General features: G+C 38.3%; 1 protein-coding gene across 1 annotated transcript in view; it reads right to left on the bottom strand.

Annotated features, from left to right (window-relative positions):
• Positions 1 to 19,549, bottom strand: part of WTIP (WT1 interacting protein) — a 300,143-nt gene that overhangs the window by 11,486 nt on the left and 269,108 nt on the right. The window contains exon 7 of the mRNA XM_053701438.1: positions 17,366 to 17,434. Coding sequence (XP_053557413.1) covers positions 17,366 to 17,434 — 69 coding nt within the window. The remainder of the gene's footprint in view (positions 1 to 17,365; positions 17,435 to 19,549) is intronic.

Below are 19,549 nucleotides of genomic sequence, written 5' to 3'. Positions count from 1 at the left end.
ATTATTCATACTGTGATGATACTGTATTAGTAAAGGAATTTAATTTAAAACAACTCTGGTGTTATTGTTATTATTAATCATGAAATGTCAGCCCAACACATCACACAATAGACCATATTATTTACATGCCATATATTTTGTCCGACTTACGTCCAAATCGTCTTACGACCGGAAGGTCAGAACGTAACGCGGTCGTAAGTCGACGAGTATCTGTATATATACACATACATATATATATATATATATATATATATATATATACACATACATATATATATATATACACATACATATATATATATATATATATATACACATACATATATATATATATATACACATACATATATATATATATATATATACACACACATATATATATATACACATACATATATATATATATATATATATATATACACACACATACATATATATATATATATACACATACATATATATATATACACACATATATATATATATATACACATACATATATATATATATATATATATATATATATATACACACATACATATATATATATACACATACATATATATATATATATACACATACCTATATATATATGCACATACATATATATATATACATACACACACACACACACTTCACGGAGGGGTTCCTAAGCACTCTCAGGAGTAACCTTTAAAAAACATCCTGTAGGAACATTCACCTCATTCACATATGCTGGAGAAACATCAAGCTCATTGGTGCCCTCTGAGAACCCAGCAGCAGTACAAAGCATCACAGAGCTTAATCTGTATTAACAAATGTAGTCTCTGACAGTGCACAACTTCCCAACTCAGGGATAGATTTCCTAAAACAGGGATAGCAGGTATATGAGAACCCTCTGCCTATTCAGGGACAAACAATATAGCCATTTCTAACCAAAAGGTAGCAAAAACTTTATGTGCACTTATCTGTAACAGGGGTAGGGAACAAGGTAGGAATAAACCTATTAGGAGTTCTGACTTTATTACATTCATCTGCAAACCTGCTGCTAAGAAAAACACCATCACCTTGCAGTTGCCAGGCCTGCAACTTCCTCTCTGTTGTCTTGGGAGCCATAATACAGCAAAGTAAAATTATATATAAGGGAATGGGAATGTTAATTTGTGAAAATGATTAGTGAAAGCCTAGAAAAGTACAGCAAGAGAGCAGCATACTTCCCAGGCAAACAAAGTGAATGTTGTGACATCACAAGTACTTTAGCAAAATGGGAACTAGATTAATTTTTGACAGTGCTTTGACACATGCTAGAAAGATTTGTATTCTAAAAAAAAAATTGTATTTCCCAAAAAATTAAAATAAATTGTAATTGAACATTTAGATTTGTATTTATATGTACAATGATAAAGAATCACACACACTTGTCTTTTTGATAGAAATCCTATTCCATATTTTTACACTAGGTGCCATATAGTATAATCCTAATAGGGACAAAATATTTATGTGAGTCAAAATGATATCATTGTGAAAAACTCCTATGGTCTCTGACATCTGAATTCAACTACCAAACTGATTTTATCAGGATTTTGAGCTATTAACCTGTTAAGATCTTAAAGCATATTTTTACATATTGAACCAATAAACAAATACATGGGGCAGAACTATTTAAAATATACTGTTTAGCCTACAAGAGAAATAATCTCAATTGGAAGAGATGAGCTAGGGACAATTGTAATTAAAAAGTAATTATTTATTCCAGGCCACAACAAATCCATATTTCCAGGTTGGGACCAGAGTCTATAACTGTGAACCTTTCAGCACTATTAGGAATAAAGTATCCTGACAAACATACATAAGAAATATGTGAAATATGAGCATTACAACCAAAGTGGATACAAATCAATGAATTTAAAAAAATAAAATAAATAAAATTATTTTTTAAGTAAAAAAATCTATCTAACCGTATCATTCTGTTTGTGAATTTGTGTTTGCAGAAATAACAAACCTCTAAATGTTCTAAAACATAGAAACATAGACAGACGGCATATAAGAGCCATAGGCCCAGCAAGTCTGCCCGATATTACCTAACAGTATAAACTTGTCTAGTTCATAGGAAAATGAAAATATTAAGTTGAGAAATAAAGGAGCAAACCCAATGTGTTTTATTTTATGATTCGGATAGAACATACAATTTTGTACAGCTTTCCAGTTTACTTTTATTATCAAATGTGTTCATTCTCTTGCTATCCTTTGTTGAAGAAGCAGCAATTTAATACTAGGAGATAGAGTGAGTAAATGGGGGTGATAGGTGCGCTACTGAAAGCTAAAGGTATACTAAAAATTTTTAATGATATATCAAAAAAGTTATATGTTTATGTGAAATAGATAATGTGGGTTACAAGGTGAAATGTGTTACAATAAATAGTAACTAATTAGTGTTCAATACTACAATACCACTCTGGAGGAATAAGAAAGAATTAATGTAGTCAATGTAAACGAAAAATATTTTATACAAAATTGCATGTATAACGATATACTAAAAACATCAGAATAAAGGGACGTCTCCCTTACTATGTAAAATATACAAAATAAAAACAAAGATTAGTGACACTTTCAATAATGATTACATAAGCTGCCCCATACATTAAAAATATATGTCCGTTTCTTTGAACGTTAGGCAGGTTAAAGGATATTGATATGCCCTGCTGTACTCAAATGGATAATAGCAGTTCAGACGTGCAGTTTCAAATATGCATGAGCGTTTTAGCCAATATTAATGTAGAGAGTTATTTTGAGATTAGTATTATCTCCAGTTGAAGCAGTTTATAAGACAATATTTTCTTAATAGAATCGAGTACCTGTTGGTCTCCAGACCCGTCTTACCGCATCCGATTCCCCTTCTCACCTGGTGACTGATCAGCGCCGCATGTGTCTTGGCGTCTGACGTCACAACTTGGTATCTCGGGTAGGATTGGCTGGGAGTGTTTAGAAGACAGGCAGATTCTTGTAGGTGATGAAATAGAAACTTTTGTAAGATAACAATGTTTGTGGAAAAAGCCTGCACTTAGTGCTTGATGCACGCAGGACTTTGAGGTTCCAAAAGAGGTATAATAGACAACCCGGGTTGTTACAGTATTAAAACTGAAATCATTTGGTATAAGAAAGAGAGTCTCTTTGTGTATTTAATTCACACAAAGTGCAGGCTTTTTCCATAAACATTGTTATCTTACAAAAGTTTCTATTTCATCACCTACAAGAATCTGCCTGTCTTCTAAACACTCCCATCCAATCCTACCCGAGATACCAAGTTGTGACGTCAGACGCCAAGACACATGCGGCGCTGATCAGTCACCAGGTGAGAAGGGGAATCGGATGCGGTAAGACGGGTCTGGAGACCAACAGGTACTCGATTCTATTAAGAAAATATTGTCTTATAAACTGCTTCAACCAGAGATAATACTAATCTCAAAATAACTCTCTACATTAATATTGGCTAAAACGCTCATGCATATTTGAAACTGCACGTCTGAACTGCTATTATCCATTTGAGTACAGCAGGGCATATCAATATCCTTTAACCTGCCTAACGTTCAAAGAAACGGACATTTGCATACATATATTTTTAATGTATGGGGCAGCTTATGTAATCATTATTGAAAGTGTCACTAATCTTTGTTTTTATTTTGTATATTTTACATAGTAAGGGAGACGTCCCTTTATTCTGATGTTTTTAGTATATCGTTATACATGCAATTTTGTATAAAATATTTTTCGTTTACATTGACTACATTAATTCTTTCTTATTCCTCCAGAGTGGTATTGTAGTATTGAACACTAATTAGTTACTATTTATTGTAACACATTTCACCTTGTAACCCACATTATCTATTTCACATAAACATATAACTTTTTTGATATATATCATTAAAACTTTTTAGTATACCTTTAGCTTTCAGTAGCGCACCTATCACCCCCATTTACTTTTTGAAAGACGGAAGGATCTTTCTATTTTTAGGTGTTTGGTAACTACCCTTACACCAGCGCACTACTATATCCCCTACACTCACATCTAATACTAGGAGATACCTGAACAAATTGGGTAAGCCAGTGAGAAGAGGCATATATGTGCGACTACCAATCAGCAGCTAGCTCCCAGTAGTACATTGCTACTCCTGAGCCTACCTAGGTATGCTTTTCAACAAACAAGATAATGAAATGACATGATAGAAGTACACTATAAAGTTGTTTAAAACTGCATGTTCTATCTGAATCATGAAAGTTGATTTTACTGTCCCTTTAATCCCATTGATCCCTGCAATTCTATGTACACATAAATAACCCCTTACTAAGTTTCCAGAAGCTTAATGAATTGAAGATTGTTTGCAGTGGAATAGATTTGCACAAGGAGCTTAGTATGAGGAGGGATGAGGTAAGTAAATATAAAAGTGAAACCTATAATAGTATTGTTTTAGTATAAAGAATGTAATTGTTATCATCAAGTTAATAATTATTTTTATTTAGTTGAATAAAACTATATAAAACATAATTTATGCTTACCTGATAAATGTATTTATTTCCGGATATGGTGAATCCACAGAATCATCAATTACTAGTGGGAATATCACTCCTGGCCAGCAGGAGGAGGCAAAGAGCACTACAGCAAAGCTGTTATACATGTCACTTCCCTTACCCATAATCCCCAGTCATTCGGCCGAAAGAAAAATGAAAAAAGATGATAACTCAAAAGTGTAGCGGTGCCTGAGGTTTTATAAAAAATAACTGTCTTAAATAAAGGGTGGGCCATGGACTCACGAAATCCAGAAATAAATACATTTATCAGGTAAGCATAAATTATGTTTTCTTTCCTAAGATATGGTGAGTCCACTGAATCATCAATTACTAGTGGGAATCAATACCCAAGCTAGAGGACACAGATGATAAGGGAGGGACAAGACAGGTAGACCTAAACAGAAGGCACCATTGCCTGAAGAACCCTTCTCCCAAAAGAAGCCTCAGTCGAGGCAAAAGTATCAAATTATAAAAAACTTTGAAAAAGTATGCAAAGAGGACCAAGTTGCAGCCTTGCAAATCTGTTCCACAGAAGCTTCATTTTTAAATGCCAGGAAGAAGAAACAGCCCTTGTGGAATGAGCAGTGATTCTCTCAGGAGGTTGTTGTCCAGCAGTCTCATAGGCCACACAAATAATACTCCTTAGCCAAAGAGAAGTAGCTGTAGCTTTCTGACCCTTGCGCTTCCCAGAAAAACAAACAAACAAAGCAGAAGACTGACGAAAGTCCTTAGTCGCCTGAAGATAAAACTTCAAAGCACGCACAACATCTACGTTGAGCAACAGTTGAGCAACAAACGCTCCATAGGAGAAGAAGGATTAGGACACAAAGAAAGAACCACGATCTCCTGATTAATATTCTTGTTTGAAAAACAACCTTAGGTAGGAAACCTAATTTAGTACGTAGAATCACCTTATCAGAATGAAAAAAAAGATAAGGTGAATCAAACAGCAGAGCCGAGAGTTCCGAAACTCTCTGAGCAGAAGAAATAGCAACAAGAAACAAAACCTTCCAAGACAACATCTTAATATCTAAGGAATGCATAGGTTTAATCGGAGCCCACTGAAGAACTCTAAGAACAAGGTTAAGACTCCAGGGAGGAGTAACAGGCTTAATTAAACACAGGCCTGGTCCTAACCTAGGCCTGGCAAAAAAATTGCACGTTTGGCGTATCCGCCAAACGCTTATGCGATTAAATAGACAACACAGAAATCTGACCTTTCAGAGTACTAGCTGGCAAACCCTTCTCTAGACCCTCCTGAAGAAAAGACAAAATCCTAGGAGTCCTAACTCTACTCCAAGAGTAGCCTCTGGATTCCCACCAATACAGATATTTACGCCATATCTTATAGTAAATCTTAATTGACACAGGCTTACGAGCCTGAATCATGGTCTCAATAACTGACTCTGAAAACCCACGCTTAGATAAAATCAAACATTCAATCTCCAAGCAGTCAGCTTCAGAGAAACGAGATTTGGATGAAGAAAAGGACCCTGAAGTAGAAAGTCCTTCTTCAGAGGGAGTCTCCATGGAGGTAGGGACAACATTTCCACTAGATCTGCATACCAGATCCTGCGAGGCCACGCCGGCGCTATGAGAATCACCGACACCCTCTCCTGCTTGATTCGAGCAATGACTCTTGGCAGGAGAGCGAACGGAGGAAAAATGTAAGCTATAGGGACATTCCAAGGGACCGCCAGAGCATCTATCAAGAAAGCCTGTGGATTCCTTGACCCCGAGCCGCACCTCAGAAGCTTGGCATTCTGCCGAAAAGCCATGAGATCCAGTTCTGGCTGCCCCCAATTGAGGATTAAACTGGAAAATACTTCCGGATGGAGTTCCCACTCCCCCGGATGAAAGGTCTGTCGGCTCAGAAAATCCGCCTCCCAATTATCAACTTCTGGGATGTGGATTCCAGAAAGACAACAGTTGTGAGACTCTGCCCACTAGATTATCTGGGCCACCTCGGTCATGGCCAAGGAACTCTGAGTTCCCCCCCTGGTGTTTGATGTATGCTACCAATGTTATGTTGTCCGACTGGAACCTGATAAACCAGGCAAAGGCTAACTGAGGCCAGGCCAGTAGAGCATTGAAAATCGCTCTCAGTTCTAGAATGTTTATAGGGAGAACTGACTCCTCCCGAGTCCAAAGACCCTGAGTCTTCAGTGACCCTCAAATTGTTCCCTAACCTAGAAGGCTGGCATCCGTGGTCACGACCACCCAGAAAGGTCTGCGAAAGCAAGTTCCCTGGGAGAGGTGCTCCTGCGACAACCACCACAGAATAGAGTTCCTTATCGCCTGATCCAGATCTATTTGTGGAGACAGATGCGCATAGTCTCCGTTCCATTGCCTTAACATGCATAACTGCAGAGGTCTGAGATGAAACCGAGTAAACAGAATGATGTCCATGGAAACTACCATAAGACCAATTACCTCCATACATAGAGCCACTGACGGCCGAGGAGAGGACTTAAGGAAAAGACAAGAGCCAAAGATCTTTGTTTTTCTGACCTCTGTCATAAATATTTTCATTAGTAGGGAGTCTATTATGGTCCCTAAAACACTACTCTTGTGGCTGGAATCAGAGAACTCTTTCCCAGATTCACCTTCCAACCGTGGAAGCGAAGAAAAGATAACAAGATCTTTGTATGAGAGTTTGCTTGTTGAAAAGACGGTGCCTGAACCAGAATGTTGCACAGATAAGGCGCTACTGCAATGTCCCGAGACCGGATAACTGCCAAAAGAGACCCCAGGACCTTTGAGAGAATTCTGGGATCTGGGGCAAGGCCGAATGGAAGAGCTACAAACTGAAAATGATTGTCTAAGAAAGCAAACCTTAGAAACTGTGATGATCCCGGTGAATAGGAACATGAAGGTATGCATCCTTTAAGTCTATAGTTGTCATAAACTGACCCTTCTGAACCAAAGGAAGAATGGAACGTATAGTCTCCATCTTGAAGGACGGTACTCTGAGGAACTTGTTTAAACACTTTAGGTCTGAAAGTCCCCTCTTTCTTGGAAACCACCAACAGATTTGAATAAAATCCCAGACCCTGTTCCTACGGAGGAACTGGAACTATAACTCCCAGGGCAAAAAGATCCTTGATACAATTTAAGAACGCCTCTCTCTTTATCTGGTCTACAGATAATCTTGAGAAAAGAAACCTGCCTCTGGGAGGAAACGTCTTGAATTCTATCTTGTACCCCTGAGATACAATTTCAACGGTCCCCAGGTCTGGGACATCTTGTATCCAAGTCTGAGCAAATTGAGAAAGCTTGCCCCCTACTAGATCCGTTCCTGGATCGGGGGCCGACCCTTCATGCTGATTTAGAGTCAGCCGCAGGTTTCTTAGACTGTTTCCCCTTGTTCCAAGACTGACCAGACTTCCAGGAAGACTTGGATAGTTCCTGCTTGGAAGAGGAAGCGGAGGGTTTACCTCTAAAGTTACGAATGGAACGAAAATAACTCTGATGCCCTTTCTGCTTATTCTTCTCATCCTAAGGAAGAAAAGATCCCTTTCTTCCTGTGATATCTGAAATAATTTCAGCCAAACCAGGTCCAAACAAGGTCTTACCCTTGTAGGGAATAGCTAATAACTTAGACTTAGAAGAAACAGCCACAGACCAGTATTTTAACCAAAGGGCTCTGTGAGCTAGAACTGCAAAACCAGACATTTTTGCTCCTAGCTTAATGACCTGTAAGGAAGCATCTGTAATAAAGGAATTGGTTAACTTAAGAGCCTTAATCCAGTCCTGGATCTCCTCAAGAGGAGTATCTGTCTGAATAAAATCAGACAAGGCATCAAACCAGTAAGCTGCAGCGCTGTAACAGTAGCAATACACACTGCAGGCTGCCATCGAAGACCTTGGTGAACATACATTTTCATGAATAATGCCTCCAATTTCTTAACCATTGGATCCTTAAAGGAACAACTATCCTCAATGGGAATAGTGGTAATCTTAGCCAAAGTGGAAATCACTCCTTTCACCTTAGGAACCGTTTGCCACGACTCTTTTATAGAGTCAGCTATAGGAAACATTTTCTTAAAAATAGGAGATGGAGAAAAAGGAATACCAGGTCTCTCCCAATCCCGTTCAATAATCTCAGAAGCACGGTCTGGAACAGGAAATACCTCCACCGCAGAGGGAACATCAAAATACTTGTTCAGCTTATTAAACGTCTTAGGGTTACAGCAATAGTATTATAGGAGTCATCCAAGGTAGCCAAAGCCTCCTTAAGTAACAAGCGGAGGTGTTCCAGCTTAAATCTGAAGGACACAACTTCAGCATCAGCAGAAGGAATTATACTGCCTGAATCCGAGATTTCCCCCTCAGATGCAACCGAAGAATCTTTATACTCAGAATGAGAGGAAATACCTTGATTAGCCACTTCAGGACAGAAACCATGTTTCTTTAAATTTCCTTTTGCATTTTCCCTGCAGCATGGGAAAAAGCAGACAGCGCCTCAGATACCGCAGAGGATATCTGGGAAGCAATGTCTTGCAAAGTAACCCCAGACGGAGCATGAGAGGAAACGCAGGGCACTGCACCGCCTTAGCTAATGATGGCTCAGGGTCAAAAAGTATATTTCTATAAACTAAAGTTCTTTCAATACATGAAGTACAAAAAGGTACTGGGGGTTCCACCTGGACATCAAAACATAAGCTACAGGTAACATCCTGCACAGCCTCTTGATCCATAATAACAAAGGATATAATACAGAACAAAAAAAAAGTTAATAAATAAATGTTACTTTTAAATTTACCAAATCAAGAAAAACATACCCCAGGAAATACTCTAAACCTCAGCAGAATTACTGAGGTGCCTTACCTGTCCTGCAACCCGCAGCAAACTGAGGAAAAAAATGATCCCGTTTACAATCAGCAAGAAGCCTTCTAAAGAGCAGAGCCATCTGAAATAAGTGAAAAAAGCGCCAAAAAAAAGCTCTGACATCAAAGAATCAGAACCTGCCTTTTAAAAACATAATTTATGTAAGAACTTACCTGATAAATTCATTTCTTTCATATTAGCAAGAGTCCATGAGCTAGTGACGTATGGGATATACATTCCTACCAGGAGGGGCAAAGTTTCCCAAACCTCAAAATGCCTATAAATACACCCCTCACCACACCCACAATTCAGTTTAACGAATAGCCAAGAAGTGGGGTGATAAAGTGCGAAAGCATATAAAATAAGGAATTGGAATAATTGTGCTTTATACAAAATCATAACCACCACAAAAAAAGGGCGGGCCTCATGGACTCTTGCTAATATGAAAGAAATGAATTTATCAGGTAAGTTCTTACACAAATTATGTTTTCTTTCATGTAATTAGCAAGAGTCCATGAGCTAGTGACGTATGGGATAATGACTACCCAAGATGTGGATCTTTCCACACAAGAGTCACTAGAGAGGGAGGGATAAAATAAAGACAGCCAATTCCTGCTGAAAATAATCCACACCCAAAATAAAGTTTAACAAAAAACATAAGCAGAAGATTCAAACTGAAACCGCTGCCTGAAGTACTTTTCTACCAAAAACTGCTTCAGAAGAAGAAAATACATCAAAATGGTAGAATTTAGTAAAAGTATGCAAAGAGGACCAAGTTGCTGCTTTGCAGATCTGGTCAACCGAAGCTTCATTCCTAAACGCCCAGGAAGTAGAAACTGACCTAGTAGAATGAGCTGTAATTCTCTGAGGCGGAGTTTTACCCGACTCAACATAGGCAAGATGAATTAAAGATTTCAACCAAGATGCCAAAGAAATGGCAGAAGCTTTCTGGCCTTTTCTAGAACCGGAAAAGATAACAAATAGACTAGAAGTCTTACGAAAAGATTTCGTAGCTTCAACATAATATTTCAAAGCTCTAACAACATCCAAAGAATGCAACGATTTCTCCTTAGAATTCTTAGGATTAGGACATAATGAAGGAACCACAATTTCTCTACTAATGTTGTTGGAATTCACAACTTTAGGTAAAAATTCAAAAGAAGTTCGCAACACCGCCTTATCCTGATGAAAAATCAGAAAAGGAGACTCACAAGAAAGAGCAGATAATTCAGAAACTCTTCTGGCAGAAGAGATGGCCAAAAGGAACAAAACTTTCCAAGAAAGTAATTTAATGTCCAATGAATGCATAGGTTCAAACGGAGGAGCTTGAAGAGCTCCCAGAACCAAATTCAAACTCCAAGGAGGAGAAATTGACTTAATGACAGGTTTTATACGAACCAAAGCTTGTACAAAACAATGAATATCAGGAAGAATAGCAATCTTTCTGTGAAAAAGAACAGAAAGAGCAGAGATTTGTCCTTTCAAAGAACTTGCGGACAAACCCTTATCTAAACCATCCTGAAGAAACTGTAAAATTCTCGGTATTCTAAAAGAATGCCAGGAAAAATGATGAGAAAGACACCAAGAAATATAAGTCTTCCAGACTCTATAATATATCTCTCGAGATACAGATTTACGAGCCTGTAACATAGTATTAATCACAGAGTCAGAGAAACCTCTTTGACCAAGAATCAAGCGTTCAATCTCCATACCTTTAAATTTAAGGATTTCAGATCCTGATGGAAAAAAGGACCTTGTGACAGAAGGTCTGGTCTTAACGGAAGAGTCCACGGTTGGCAAGAGGCCATCCGGACAAGATCCGCATACCAAAACCTGTGAGGCCATGCCGGAGCTACCAGCAGAACAAACGAGCATTCCTTCAGAATCTTGGAGATTACTCTTGGAAGAAGAACTAGAGGCGGAAAGATATAAGCAGGATGATACTTCCAAGGAAGTGATAATGCATCCACTGCCTCCGCCTGAGGATCCCGGGATCTGGACAGATACCTGGGAAGTTTCTTGTTTAGATGGGACGCCATCAGATCTATTTCTGGAAATTCCCACATTTGAACAATCTGAAGAAATACCTCTGGGTGAAGAGACCATTCGCCCGGATGCAACGTTTGGCGACTGAGATAATCCGCTTCCCAATTGTCTACACCTGGGATATGAACCGCAGAGATTAGACAGGAGCTGGATTCCGCCCAAACCAAAATTCGAGATACTTCTTTCATAGCCAGAGGACTGTGAGTCCCTCCTTGATGATTGATGTATGCCACAGTTGTGACATTGTCTGTCTGAAAACAAATGAACGATTCTCTCTTCAGAAGAGGCCAAAACTGAAGAGCTCTGAAAATTGCACGGAGTTCCAAAATATTGATCGGTAATCTCACCTCCTGAGATTCCCAAACTCCTTGTGCCGTCAGAGATCCCCACACAGCTCCCCAACCTGTGAGACTTGCATCTGTTGAAATTACAGTCCAGGTCGGAAGCACAAAAGAAGCCCCCTGAATTAAACGATGGTGATCTGTCCACCATGTTAGAGAGTGTCGAACAATCGGTTTTAAAGATATTAATTGAGATATCTTCGTGTAATCCTTGCACCATTGCTTCAGCATACAGAGCTGAAGAGGTCGCATGTGAAAACGAGCAAAGGGGATCGCGTCCGATGCAGCAGTCATAAGACCTAGAATTTCCATGCATAAGGCTACCGAAGGGAATGATTGTGACTGAAGGTTTCGACAAGCTGCAATCAACTTTAGACGTCTCTTGTCTGTTAAAGACAGAGTCATGGACACTGAATCCATCTGGAAACCCAGAAAGGTTACCCTTGTCTGAGGAATCAAAGAACTTTTTGGTAAATTGATCCTCCAACCATGATCTTGAAGAAACAACACAAGTCGATTCGTATGAGATTCTGCTAAATGTAAAGACTGAGCAAGTACCAAGATATCGTCCAAATAAGGAAATACCACAATACCCTGTTCTCTGATTACAGACAGCAGGGCACCGAGAACCTTTGTAAAAATTCTTGGAGCTGTAGCTAGGCCAAACGGCAGAGCCACAAATTGGTAATGCTTGTCCAGAAACGAGAATCTCAGGAACTGATAATGATCTGGATGAATCGGAATATGCAGATATGCATCCTGTAAATCTATTGTGGACATATAATTCCCTTGCTGAACAAAAGGTAAGATAGTCCTTACAGTTACCATCTTGAACGTTGGTATCCTTACATAACGATTCAATATTTTTAGATCCAGAACTGGTCTGAAAGAATTCTCCTTCTTTGGTACAATGAAGAGATTTGAATAAAACCCCATCCCCTGTTCCGGAACTGGAACTGGCATAATTACTCCAGTCAACTCTAGATCTGAAACACATTTCAGAAATGCTTGAGCTTTTACTGGATTTACTGGGACACGGGAAAGAAAAAATCTCTTTGCAGGAGGTCTCAACTTGAAACCAATTCTGTACCCTTCTGAAACAATGCTCTGAATCCAAAGATTGTGAACAGAATTGATCCAAATTTCCTTGAAAAAACGTAACCTGCCCCCTACCAGCTGAGCTGGAATGAGGGCCGCACCTTCATGTGGACTTAGAAGCAGGCTTTGCCTTTCTAGCTGGCTTGGATTTATTCCAGACTGGAGATGGTCTCCAAACTGAAACTGCTCCTGAGGATGAAGGATCAGGCTTTTGTTCTTTGTTGAAACGAAAGGAACGAAAACGATTATTAGCCCTGTTTTTACCTTTAGATTTTTTATCCTGTGGTAAAAAAGTTCCTTTCCCACCAGTAACAGTTGAAATAATGGAATCCAACTGAGAACCAAATAATTTGTTACCCTGGAAAGAAATGGAAAGTAAAGTTGATTTAGAAGCCATATCAGCATTCCAAGTTTTAAGCCATAAAGCTCTTCTAGCTAAAATAGCTAGAGACATAAACCTGACATCAACTCTGATAATATCAAAAATGGCATCACAGATAAAATTATTAGCATGCTGAAGAAGAATAATAATATCATGAGAATCACGATGTGTTACTTGTTGCGCTAAAGTTTCCAACCAAAAAGTTGAAGCTGCAGCAACATCAGCCAAAGATATAGCAGGTCTAAGAAGATTACCTGAACACAGATAAGCTTTTCTTAGAAAGGATTCAATTTTCCTATCTAGAGGATCCTTAAACGAAGTACCATCTGACGTAGGAATAGTAGTACGTTTAGCAAGGGTAGAAATAGCCCCATCAACTTTAGGGATCTTGTCCCAAAATTCTAATCTGTCAGACGGCACAGGATATAATTGCTTAAAACGTTTAGAAGGAGTAAATGAATTACCCAAATTATCCCATTCTTTGGAAATTACTGCAGAAATAGCATTAGGAACAGGAAAAACTTCTGGAATAACCACAGGAGCTTTAAATACCTTATCTAAACGTTTAGAATTAGTATCAAGAGGACCAGAATCCTCTATTTCTAAAGCAATTAGTACTTCTTTAAGTAAAGAACGAATAAATTCCATTTTAAATAAATATGAAGATTTATCAGCATCAACCTCTGAGACAGAATCCTCTGAACCAGAGGAATCATCAGAATCAGAATGATGATGTTCATTTAAAAATTCATCTGTAGGGAGAGAAGTTTTAAAAGATTTTTTACGTTTACTAGAAGGAGAAATAACAGACATAGCCTTCTTTATGGATTCAGAAACAAAATCTCTTATATTATCAGGAACATTCTGCACCTTAGATGTTGAAGGAACTGCAACAGGCAATGGTACTTTACTAAAGGAAATATTATCTGCTTTAACAAGTTTGTCATGACAATCAATACAAACAACAGCTGGAGGAATAGCTACCAAAAGTTTACAGCAGATACACTTAGCTTTGGTAGATTCAGCACTTGACAGCGATTTTCCTGTAGTATCTTCTGACTCAGATGCAACGTGAGACATCTTGCAATATGTAAAAGAAAAAACAACATATATATAAAGCAAAATTGATCAAATTCCTTAAATGACAGTTTCAGGAATGGGAAAAAATGCCAAAGAACAAGCTTCTAGCAACCAGAAGCAATAAAAAATGAGACTTAAATAATGTGGAGACAAAAGCGACGCCCATATTTTTTCGCGCCAAATAAGACGCCCACATTATTTGGCGCCTAAATGCTTTCTGGCGCCAAAAATGACGCCACGTCCGGAACGCCGACATTTTTGGCGCAAAATAACGTCAAAAAATGACGCAACTTCCGGCGACACGTATGACGCCGGAAACGGAAATAGAATTTTTGCGCCAAAAAAGTCCGCGCCAAGAATGACGCAATAAAATGAAGCATTTTCAGCCCCCGCGAGCCTAACAGCCCACAGGGAAAAAGTCAAATTTTAAGGTAAGAAAAATGTTAAATTAAAATGCATTATCCCAAATATGAAACTGACTGTCTGAAAATAAGGAAAGTTGAACATTCTGAGTCAAGGCAAATAAATGTTGGAATACATATATTTAGAACTTTATAAACAAAGTGCCCAACCATAGCTAGGAGTGTCACAGAAAATAAGACTTACTTACCCCAGGACACTCATCTACATATAGCAGATAGCCAAACCAGTACTGAAACGAGAATCAGCAGAGGTAATGGTATATATAAGAGTATATCGTCGATCTGAAAAGGGAGGTAAGAGATGAATCTCTACGACCGATAACAGAGAACCTATGAAATAGACCCCGTAGAAGGAGATCACTGCATTCAAATAGGCAATACTCTCCTCACATCCCTCTGACATTCACTGCACGCTGAGAGGAAAACCGGGCTCCAACTTGCTGCGGAGCGCATATCAACGTAGAATCTAGCACAAACTTACTTCACCACCTCCATCGGAGGCAAAGTTTGTAAAACTGAATTGTGGGTGTGGTGAGGGGTGTATTTATAGGCATTTTGAGGTTTGGGAAACTTTGCCCCTCCTGGTAGGAATGTATATCCCATACGTCACTAGCTCATGGACTCTTGCTAATTACATGAAAGAAACAACTTTCTTGAAAACAGGTTTTAAAACAAAAAATAAAAGCCCCAATAAAAGTACATAATCCGTTACTAAAAATGGATCCTCACTGAGCCATCAATAAAATAAATAACTCCTCACACTAACAGTCCCTGCAAAAACTGCCACAAAAACCTGCACCCTGACAAGAATAGTAAAATCTTGATTGTAGATCAGACACCAAAACTTCACCTCCACCTGCACCGCAGGCAAAGAGAATGACTGGGGATTATGGGTAAGGGAAGCGACATATATAGCAGCTTTACTGTAGTGCTTTTTGGCTCCTCCTGCTGGCCAGGAGTGATATTCCCACTAGTAATTGATGATTCCGTGGACTCACCATATCTTAGGAAAGAAATTGTTGTTATTATTAAAGATAATGATTATGTTTCTCCTTCCAACAAAGTATAGCTGAAAAGTTGATCAAATGTGGAATGATTAGCCTATTAAACTGGAGATAGTTATATTTAGTATTAGTATTTCTAAAAAGGTCTATAACTTAATCAGTAATTTTCTGGAAAAATAATCTGAAAAAAGTTATTCTAAATACGAAACCTTTATCTAGAGGCTTACTGACAAGTGATTTAACTCCTTCCCGCCGTTAGAATGTTCCATGCTGTCCTATCTGCGCTGGGCTTTAGCGCCGTTAGGACGGCATGGAACGTGCTGCAGCCATAGGCACTTCCTGAATGGGATTGCGGGCTGGAGGAGGTGCCTAGTGTCATAGGCACTCCACCTGACATGATCCCATCTTTGAAATCACGCAATCTCAAAGATCTACAATTTATTTTGTTTTCCGATGTAGACAAATAAGTACCTTCAGTAAAAGGTTAAATCGTGATAAAAATCAATTTGATTTAAATCAAATCCACCCTGATTACCCCTATTCAATATTGAATAGTGGTAATTTACTGCAGCAGAAATCAGACGCATATGTAGTCACATACGACAACACCACAGACCCATTATTGTTTGCAGCCTTTCACAACCCAAGCAGCCGTTGTGTCCTTTGTTTATATACATACATGTTTTTTTTTTTTAAAATGAGATTTACTTTCATTTAGTTTTCTCACACAAATACAAACTTCATATGGATAACACAAAAAGGCTTTAAAGCAAAGATTTTTTTATTATGATTTCCATGCAGAGATACAGAAATGTATCTGATTTTCACAAGAAAAGACTTTGCAGGGCTTGTTGTCAAACACATGTCCATACATGCGTGCCCGTGGTGATTTGTTGCATTTCTTTTTCAATATTTTGCAAAATATGCATATAGCTTGCGCTGTACAGACATGTATTGTCACAAAAAATGTGTCTAATTACTCTGCATACCTTTCTTAATCTGGGTGATAATGTAAAACTTCACTGCTCTTAGATTTCCAAGTTCATCTTTTTTGTATTTATTAATTTGTTTAAATAAGTTGTATTCATATCATTACAACTGCTGCTTAACTAGCAAATGTAGCTTAGCATAGTAGGTAAGGGAGGCAGGTGCATATATGAGCCCAAATACTACATGATGGGGATAGAACAAAATAATTGTTATTTTTAACTGCCGATGGTTTATATAGCATGCAAGGGAGTGAATAATACCATGTTCTAACCACAATACTATTATAAATTGTTCCCCTGGGGATAGATCCAAGGATGGGGTAGGTACTAGGGGTTAAAGTGCCGTAAAAATGAGGCAGGAATAAGACATAATTTCTATTTCACACACATTGGAAGTTTCCACTAGTTCAAATGAATAAAATTAAACACCACAGGCAAATTTATAGCACCTACATTTTTAGGCTTCTTAGGTTTCAAACAAATATGTCTGATTTACTACATATGTATGCGTGTGTACCCTCTATTAGATAAAAAAGAAATAATGACTACAATGCCCTTTAAAAATAAACAGGCACAGATGTGGTTGTGTCAGAACAAAATAATGTGGAAGAATGCAGGGTGTACTCACCTCACAGTGATAGCATTCCACATGATAATCTTTGTCCATTGACACCACTCGTATAGTTTCTTCTGAGCCCTGAAAGGCCAAAAGTAAACAAGTCAGAATTAAGCACCCTCAGTCCCAAACAGTTTGTTAAAAATAAAGACCTCCCAAACCACATGCATTTATGTGTGGCTATGTTAGAAACTAAAGAATGTGATTTTTCATTTATGGAATCTTGGATAGGGAACACTCATTCCCTGCTCCTCTAACACGAGAGGATTTGAGGTCAAAGAACTTCTGGTTGTGCTATGTTCATTAATATGTAACATATAAACAAATCTAAGTTCTGAGTAGACTAACAAAATTAAAAAACAATAACAATCATATTCTAGTGATTTAGTATAATAATAATTTAAAGGGAAATGTTAAAACACCCAAATAAAACAAAGAACAGCAGACTGAGGGGTGTTTTGTAAAATATAATTAGAAGTTTTAAAAGGCTTTGCTGTGTGTGTGTTTCAACTATTCTATACAGGGTCATGTAAGACCTCTCAAATCGGTTTAGATGTTCTTAAATTAAAAGTTTTCAGTTCACCTGGGAATTCAATTATGTGCAGTTTTGCAGTAACACACACAAACAAGAATTCCTCCCATGGAATGAATATATTCCCAGTGTCTCACATGATCCACAGGGAACACATAATAAAGTTATTCCTATTGCTATGGGACTCTGGAAAACATACTTCTAAAACACATGGGAAACACTTGGAATTTTATTTTAAGCTGTCTGTATTAAGTCCAAAACAAACATGCATGTTAAATGTCTAACTGTGGCAGTTTCAGACTGGGAGGAAATTATCTAGCAACATGCAGAGGTATTTGTACAAGATCTAAATACAACAGCAATTTAAAATATGGGGAGGCGAAAAGTGAGTTTAAAATCCTCCACTAAATCCAAAATGTAGAGAAAATAACTAATTGTGTAAACCATTTACAAATCTAGACAAGTCAGAAGACTTGCGTTTACCCCAGAAACTCTCTGATTACACTGTTTCCAATGCAGCAAAGAATTCTGGGTGAGATATGCAAATGAGGTTCACAATGACTCATTTTTTTACTTCTAGCCTGCTTTTTAAGGCAGACTTCCCTTTACGTCATAGCATCGCCGCATTATACAGCTTCTAAGCTTAGCTAGGGGTAGTACAGTGATTCAAACCAATCCCAGGACAGCTGTTTCGTGGTTATCCTTTGCTGCATTGGAAACAGTGTAATGAGAGAGTTTCTGGGGTAAAAGCAAGTCTTCTGGCTTGTCTAGATTTGTAAATGGTTTACACAATGAGTTATTTTCTCTACATACAGGATCTAAAGGTATTAGCAAGAAAGTATAGGAAATATATAAAGAAACAATCAATCTCTTTTATAATTGATTTATTTAAAGACATTTAACTGTAATATGTTTACTTTACTTATTACACCATTTTTGTATTAGTTTTTATTACCTACAGTACATTGGGCTGAACTTTAAAGTGAAGGTCCATTTTGATGAATTAGTGCCCGGTTTTTAATAATCCTATTAAAAACAAGGGCACTTTAATTCATCAAAATTGACATTTCACTGTTTTCTTCAAAAACTTACCTTTTAATCCTGGCAGCTGCTCTGCCTGTCGCAAGCCGTCTTTGCGAGTCCAAAATGACGAATCCGGCTTCCTCCAATCACAGTGTTGCATCAGGCCAAGATTCCCCAGGGGGGAAGCTGTGATTGGAGGAAGCCTGATTCGTTGTCATTTCTGACGTCTGCAGAGGCTTCAGACGGCCAGGGGAATCGCTGGAGCGGCATTCAGGATTAAAAACAGAATTTATGCTTACCTGATAAATTACTTTCTCCAACGGTGTGTCCGGTCCACGGCGTCATCCTTACTTGTGGGATATTCTCTTCCCCAACAGGAAATGGCAAAGAGTCCCAGCAAAGCTGGTCACATGATCCCTCCTAGGCTCCGCCCACCCCAGTCATTCGACCGACGGACAGGAGGAAATATATATAGGAGAAACCATATGATACCGTGGTGACTGTAGTTAGAGAAAATAATTCATCAGACCTGATTAAAAAACCAGGGCGGGCCGTGGACCGGACACACCGTTGGAGAAAGTAATTTATCAGGTAAGCATAAATTCTGTTTTCTCCAACATTGGTGTGTCCGGTCCACGGCG

The sequence above is a fragment of the Bombina bombina genome, chromosome 1 (assembly GCF_027579735.1).
Source record: "Bombina bombina isolate aBomBom1 chromosome 1, aBomBom1.pri, whole genome shotgun sequence".
NCBI classification, from domain to species: domain Eukaryota; kingdom Metazoa; phylum Chordata; class Amphibia; order Anura; family Bombinatoridae; genus Bombina; species Bombina bombina.
Note: the sequence above shows the minus strand (reverse complement) of the source record. Positions and strands in the feature narration are given on the sequence as shown.